We start from the raw sequence: 8,629 nt of genomic DNA on the forward strand, positions 1-8,629 counted from the left end.
TTTTGAGTTTTATTTTAAAATGCATATGATAACAGTTATAAGATGATTTTTATTTTTTTTATGATAACTGTTACGGTCCCTGATTTTATATCTCGTTTTACAGGAAATCTAATTTCTAATGTAGGTTAGGTTAGGTTGGCATGGCAGCCTTTCACACCGAGGCCCACTTGACCACAAATGATGACCCGTTGTGACACCACACAGATTTCTGATACAATTTTAAAAATAAGATCAATTTGTATTACGTGAAATATATGCAAGAGTCAATTCCATATACATAGGTATTATAACACATTTTTGAGTTCAAAATGTTTTAGCAAATGCAAAAATAAAAATATTTCAATAAAATTCTTTTACTTAAATGTTTTTGCATTTATTTCAATTAATTATTAAATTTGAAAAACACTAAGTAATAATAATTCCCTTGCCATATAAAAATCACAATACAGCATCATTGCTATATATCACAAAATAGACATAGTACGTCCGTACAGCATAAATAAAAATAAAATTTTAAATAAATTTAATCTGATTTAAAAGTGAAATTTGCGTACTTATTTCAATTCATTTAATTTTAACTGAGTTTTTTAAAATTACAATATTTAACAAAAAAAATCGAACCGAATTAGTTCAATCAGTTTAATTGGAAAAACATGAAATTTTCATTTACCTTTTTAGTAAAGGAAAAACTTTATCCTACTTTTTCGTTATAGTTTTGCGTTTTTCAGTTTTTTAAAACTTTTTAAAGCCGGGGAAGTACATAAAACACGTGTGAAAATGTGGAAAAATTTATTTTTAATTGTTGGTCACAAAAGCAATTAAAAATCGGAAAAGTACTGCCACCTTTTTATATGCATAAATTGATATGCAAATAAATATATATAGATATATGAAAATATATATGCATATATGTGTATAATACATAAATTCCCAAAGAGTCACACCCACCTCAGTTGCATGCATAAAAAGTTTAACAACAAACTTTCATACCGCAGTTGAAAAATATCAAGAAATAAATAAAAAGTTAATATTGCGGGAAATAATTTAACAATTTTATTGTTAAAAAATACAAAAACGAATATAAGTTAAAGAACAAAACTATTTTATTAACAAATAAATTAACAATAAAAATAATAATAAATTGCACGTTGTTCTCACAAGTGCGTTGTTATTTTAATATAAAATGGTAACCACAAAAAAAATGCTTAAATAGTATTAATTAAAAACCGCATAAAAACAAATGAATGTAATAATTTAATTTCAAAAAATTCTAAATATTCATTAAATTATTGATGCAAATGAATGAAATGAAAAAAGGAATAAATGGACTCAGGCATCTATGACATACCTCATTTATGAATATTCAAATATTTCTTTAAATATTTCAATAAATTTAAAATAATTTCACATAAATAATATTTAATTAAAATATTTATTATAATAATGTTCACATTAAATATTTTATTAATTTTTTTTTATTATATATTAAAATAACGGCACCCGTCGTTAAAAATAGCCCACCAATCGAAAGCATGGCAATCAAAGCGGACGACGTGAAAAGGACACACTTTAGAATTTCGCAACTTTACAGAAAAATAACAAAACTAATGACACCATATCGTTTTATATATGATTCTAAAAAAATTTCTCATATCTTCTTCTACTTTAGAACTAGAACAATTGCATACTCAAATAAATGGTAATTTGGTGGGTTTTAGTGGCGATAGCGCTGTCTCTTTTATCCAAAGACCGTTTTATAAAGGCAATTTAGTTTAGAATATCTAAGTTTGAAATGTCCGGCGGTACACAGGAAAAAATCGTTGTGATTTTTATGTTCAACAGAAAATTTCCCTATAGGAAATATAAATCTCGTTTTTGGAAAACAAAACTTTTATTTATTTATAAACTAGTATTATTTAAACTAAAAACATAAATTTCAATTTCAGTTGATATTCATGTTTAAACACACACAAAAATTATAATAACAGTAAGTACTGCCCATATACGGAATAAAAAATAAGGTCTATTTTCAATATGTACCAATGTGTACAACGTCAAAGAATCGCATATTCAAAAAATTTCTTTAGTTGAAGAGATAAAAAGTGACTGAAAGCTATACCAGTATGACATAGACAAATCTATGTATAATGTATGATATAGACAAATCGAGATGAAACAAATTTGATCAACATAGACATATAAAGAGAATGAATGTATACTACTTTATATTTACTGACTGTAATTCATAAGTTTAGAAATATATAAATGTAAAATAAAATTATGTTATGATTTCACCCGTAATTGTATTTATTAAAATAATTTATTAAATATATATAAACTTAATAAATAATTTTATCTATGTATTTAAATTTGTTTTTGGTCCTAGAGCTAGTTCAATTAAATTGATAAATATTTACTCATCTCAGATAGTTGTTTCGTAGGTGCGCTAAGTAGTTTTATTTCTGAAACAGATATATTTAAATGCAATTTCCCAATGTTCATGCCACCATTGACGCCATACGGTTGCATTTTGCCAGAGATTGAACTGCTCTAATAGACCATGTAACTCGTAGCAGAGGCGGAGATATGCCGGAAATTATATTCAAAAAATAAATGCATTGAAATTATCTACCAGATTATAATAAAAAAAATTCATTGAAACAATATTTTTGTCATGATTGTATTTTAAGTTCTCATGCAGCTAAATACACACCCGATATTATTCCTCATTGCTTTCTCTTTCTTTTTGTTAATTTATATAAGATTTATTAAGGATTCGATGAGTATCGCATAATTTTTCAATAATTTCAAAGAACAATTTTTTGTTTTTTTCAAACCTTTAACATTTGGCTGTTAGTAAGAATAATTTTATGAAAAGGTCGGAAGTATAACAAATAGAAGTAAAAAAGCCCATAAAAAATAGCTTATCGCTGACGCATGTCATTTAAATAACACTCCTAGTTAAGAAAATTATGAATTTTAATTGTATAATTTAGATCTGAAACACTATGCGAAGACGTACTTTCAAATGGTAATCATGCTGATCACCATTGTCAACGCATATATGCGATTTATATGGTCTTCAAAACCTTCGTCACTACTTTTCGCTCATCCGGACCTACCTAATATACCTCTATTCGCATGAGTTTCAAAGGTATAAACATAATCATGAATTTTATACTAATTTTTTTAATTAAAATACTTAACCCCTTTTTACAATATACTTAAAAATAACTATAACTATACTTGTGTAAACTTAAAAGCATTTATTTTTGAAAATAAAATACCTAAGCAGGTGATTATCACTGAAACACTTAAAATATTTCTTCCCATTTCCAGAATGCAATAGTCACATTAAAAAATAATTAGGCTCTAATGGCAAGGATATAACTTCAACGCTCTTATTGCGATTTCCTTCACGTTGCGACATTTATTTGGCACAAATTAAAATTTTATTTGTCTTATATTCTGAACAGTTTTTTAGTTTCTAATTTCGGAACTATTTCGCATGAAAGCATGTATAATTTACACATGACTGTACATGCTTCTGCTTCCTCAACTTCATCGCTCCAAAGGCAGACTTTGCAAGGAGTTATATTTCACGTAGAAAAATGCACATAAATTTTGCATACCTAACATACTTTTGAAGACTACCAGCAACACATTCTTCTCGTGTTCTCTCCTGTTTCGTTCTTGCGCTCTTTTCTTTTGTCTGCACTTCCATTTTGTATTTGTCATGTTGACATTAATGCATTTCACTTGCTGCTATTTTACCACTCACACGCGCACAAAAGGTTGCATCAACGTAAATAGTACACATGTATGCGCACACACACATGCACAAGTGAAACTGAAAGAAGTCAATATTCTTTATTGCGGGGTTACATTTCAGAAGACACGTACATGCAGTATTGTATATGCAATGTTGTTTTTGCAATTTCGTCTTGGTACTCTCGTTTGTATATTCATATTAAATGCAAAACAGCAAATTTATGTGAATGGGTGCGTGTGAGTTTTGTGCATAAAAGCAGTTGCAGTTTCTGATAAATTGTAGACAGACTTTTGTTTAACAACTTACATATTTTCTTAAGACAAGTCTTTTAAATTAGATCGTCTCATCATATATTAAATAAATTTATTTTTATTTATTATGAAGCGAGATAATTATTGCCTAGACTAACTAAGCAGTAGCATGAAACTTTCAGCACTGAGAGTTTCCGAAATTCATAAGTTGATCCTCTACAAGTTGGCAGATGCGGTAGATCCAAATAAACGAGTTTTAACATGAGATTTAGGTATACAATTCAGCAAATTAACATTAGCAACTTCGCTGGCTTAGCCATAAGAATAGATAACGATACTCCAGCGATAAAGAAATTTAAACTGTCAGTTAGAATATAAACCGCATATGTGGATCGTGTCCTCGCTAGAATAATCAAGTTGAGAGAACACTAACCATACTTGTTGCACGAGACTAAAAATAGCGCATACACGATAGAGGCGCCTGGAGAGGAGTATTGCGTTAGCCAAAACCTTGAAATGGGTTGTTATGACCATTTAAGTAAGTAAGTAAGTTACTAAGCAATCAATTGTTTCGCGTATACACCTAAAAATTCCTAAGCAAATCCATTAACTGGTTTAAGCAATATTGCACTGCGCTATTTACTCTTTTTTTTACATGGCGCTACATCTAAATATGCACAAGCATGGACTTTTTCATAAATCTTCTCCATTTCTTGGATTTGTTGGTACCTTTTGATTTTGCAACATATTGCATTCCACCCGATTTACCAATACATTCTTTTTTACCGACTTTTTGTTAATGCATTTTCATTTATGCTCTGCACATGTCCAACCCATTGTTTGCGTTCAAAATATTTTTCATTGGTTCACATTTTACAAAACCAATATTCACCTTGAGTACAACCTGATGAAAAGTTCTCACTCAACATATTGCCCACCGACCGTTTCGTTTATCAGAACAAATACATTTTATGAACACATTTTCATGCTGTAATATTATTTCTGCGCTATTATAAAGTTACCTAACACTCAAACTATATAGTATTTATATGTTTCAATGCTAAACAATCCATGTTTATCTCAAATAGGACCTGCTACATTTCTTATAATTTCTCATTTAACTACAACTAAGCCAATGGCATATATCTTTCCCTTTGTCCATGTTTTGTACTCATATAGTCGTATTTAGCATAACATGAATTGGGTTGCTCTCAAAAACTTTAAAGCAGCTTGACTGTCTGAAAGTACGTATATATTCCTATTTAGTATATTATACACTTCCAGAAAAGCTATAGTTTTTCCAACTCTAAACGGACAAATATCTCATTCGTAGTTATAACTGGTCTTCTAATGAGTTCAATTTTTACTCGAAGGAAAGTATTTATCTGGACGATTCCCAGATATTTCATTCTTTTTCGAAAGCGATTTCAAATAATTATAGTACATCGATTATGTCGTAATTATAACTGGTCTTCTAATAAGTTCAATTTTTACTCGAAGGCAAATATTTATCTAAACGATTCCCAGATATCGTTATTCTTTTGTTTTAAAAGCAATATCAAATAGTTACAAACCCAAAAAACTCTTTTGTGTTTAGAACAGTTCGGAAAAATCAGGTTATATCTCTATGTACACATCTCCTCTTATATAAAATAATTCTGCAAATTCTTTGTGCTAAAGTGTTTTTACATTTTTAATATAACTTTGTTTTTGGGATGCAATATTGCATTTAACATTTTTATTTAGTTCGTGCGGTGTTAACTAGTTTCTGGTATTAAAGTTTAACATTTTAAGTATCTTTTTTACATTTTAAGTATGATTTCCTTTTTATAAAGCATTACTTTATTTTCGTCGCAAATACAGTTTATTTATAACTGAAATCCTTGTTTTTTTTCTGTTCTAATTTTATTATCAATGCGGGAATTTTTGTGTACTTGTCTTCCTCTTTCCAACTGTTTAATCATCTTACATCCACCATTTTTTTCGACTGATTTGAAGCCTCTTACTTATTTATTCCTGAAGTTTTTTCTTCAGTTTCCTTAATTTCAGATCAATTTTGTTGGAAAATTTATAAAATCATTAATAAGAGACATTTTTAATATATCATAAATTTGTTTGAGAAGTGATCTTGTCACTGTGTTATTATATGATCCTTTTATTCTATATTCTTACTTTGTACGACCAATCGGTGTTATGGCATCAGTCAATTTAAAAGCAATATATATGTATATACAGCTTATTATTTTAAAAATCAAAACCAAATAATTAGTCTTATCATTCGCTTTGTAAAATAGTTTTAAGCCAAAAAAAATAATAATTAGATTTGATTGAATAAAATATGTTTTCAAAAATAATTATTATAAATTGCTTTTTACTTTTCCAGGCAAAAATAACTTTTACATTCTGCTTTTTATTTTAAAACACTAAAATAAATCTTATTCTTACCATAAAAATTAAAACCTCAAAAATAACTATTTTTTTTACAAGCAAAAATAAAACTTCTTGCTTGCAACTTATTTTTGAAAACCAAATATAAGTTGCAAGCAGAACGTTTTATTTCTAAGCAGAGCAAAATAAAATGCATTGTGTTCACTTACAAAATGTTTTAAACAGTTACTTCAGGTAAATAATTAATATTTTTTTATTTAATAAGTATTTTATTTACAAATTGAATCCAAATATATATATAGAAAGTTGTTAGTAAAAATATTAAGTTGCGACTTTAGACAACTTTTTGAAGCTATTTTTTTTCTTGAAAATTATTAAAATAACTATTTTTTTCTGTGACTGTTTAAATAATTTTAATTCCTTATTGGAATGGGAATGCTTCATTTCTTATTGTAATATTATTGAAAACAGTTGTATTATAGTAAAAGTAATTCATGTTACCTTTCTTCAGTTTTTACATTTTATACTGCATTTTTTAAATTTCTCCATTTTTGTGAATGAAAGAAGAATGTTTTTAGTCATTAATTAAAATCACTTCCTACGCTAAAAAACCAACAATCTCACAATTTCAATTTCCCACTAAAACAACTTAAATTCTCATACCTTCTGTTCCTCCGTATTTCATTTTGAAGCTTTACCTGTTATTTTTACAACTTTTCTCTTAATTTTCGCTATAAAATCATTCAAATGCAAATTAAGACAAAAATTAGGAGAACAATTGTAATTCAATTAATTTTCCATTAAAATTACCGCAAAATGACGAAAGCAGCTGCATAATTGTCAGGTACTTGAAAATTAAAGGCAAGCAAAATGAACAAATAATTGAAATGTGACACTGATAAGGCGAAATGCTACACAAAGATGAGTTCCCTCTTTACTTCGTACTCCGCTCTCCACATTTCGTATACCATACGCCATGCAGAACAACACCACGTTACCGCAACATAAAAAAACGCCTGACATTAAGTAATTAACATAAATTTTTGCTTAAAAGCACTCAAAGCGTGTAACAATAATAACAACAAAGCACAAACACAACAAACAACAACTTCATTTGAATATAATCCACACTTTTGAAAATCTTGAAACTCATTCTGTAGAAAATTTACACGATATCTGATATCGCGACAATTCGGTGAATTCGGTGGATTCGGAGGATTCGGAGGCTGCCTTCAGTACAGCGGGAACGCGATTGCCTGTTAAAATGGCGGTGTGAAGTGCTTCATTGTCAGTTCTTAACAATGAATTTTCATGCATACTCCAAGTGAAATTCGACTATGGGAACACTGGTTTTATGCATACGACAAATCGAGCAACAAGAACAGGAGGTACAACATCAACGACACCAGCAGCAACAACAACAACAATAACAATAAGAATAATACATACAACAACGACTGTATAACGGAAGAATCTGCTTGAAATGATGTTCTTCCTTTTCTTGTCATTTACGTCATGTACTTCCGTTTCTCTGCAGCTTTGTGCGTATTTGTTAACGAAACGAAAATTTTCTGTATGAAATTTACACTCTGTTGATTATTGTTTTTGGCTTTGTAGTTGTCTTAGTTGTTGTATTTGTAACTGCTATTATCTTTAGTGTACACGTAGACATTTTGACAGGATTAGATATACCCGAGTATCCGCTTTACTTGGCAATAACCAAGCATGTTTGAACATGAAGCAATGACAGCAACCGCAAAACTAACAACAACGGTTCTGGCAAATGTAAACAAAAGCCACCATCATGCACACTAGCCCTAACAACATCCCCACCAAAATACACACCAACAACAACCAAACGAGCTAAAACAAATTCCGCAATGTCCTTAAGCCGCAAGGTGTCAAAGTGTGTGCTAAGAGGATAAATAGTGTGGAATAGTGGAAGGACTTTGCGGTGGTCAGTGCGTTACTTAAGATTTTAGCTGATTTCAGTTGATTTCAGCTGATGAACTTGAAAAGGTAATTTCGTCGACTGTCAAGCACATGCAAACAGGGACTTCAAATGTGATTTGTGCGTTGGCGGTATATTTCATGGACATTAAAGTGGAAAAGTAAAGTAAATATATGTTGCAAGGACACAGACTTCTGAGTAACGTAATTAATTGAATTCGATTTATCGTTACATTTTATTGCTTCATTTTTATCGGCTTATTTATCT

General features: G+C 29.3%; 1 protein-coding gene across 1 annotated transcript in view; it reads right to left on the minus strand.

The window, feature by feature from the left end:
- LOC119685924 (uncharacterized protein PB18E9.04c-like) overlaps positions 1 to 2,529 on the minus strand; it is a 10,921-nt gene extending 8,392 nt beyond the window's left edge. Inside the window, exon 1 of the mRNA XM_038100335.1 lies at positions 2,418 to 2,529. Within this exon, the coding sequence (XP_037956263.1) occupies positions 2,418 to 2,529 (112 nt within the window). The remainder of the gene's footprint in view (positions 1 to 2,417) is intronic.
- Between the last annotated feature and the right edge of the window lie 6,100 nt (positions 2,530 to 8,629).

Source organism: Teleopsis dalmanni, chromosome 1 (assembly GCF_002237135.1).
Source record: "Teleopsis dalmanni isolate 2A chromosome 1, ASM223713v2, whole genome shotgun sequence".
NCBI lineage: Eukaryota > Metazoa > Arthropoda > Insecta > Diptera > Diopsidae > Teleopsis > Teleopsis dalmanni.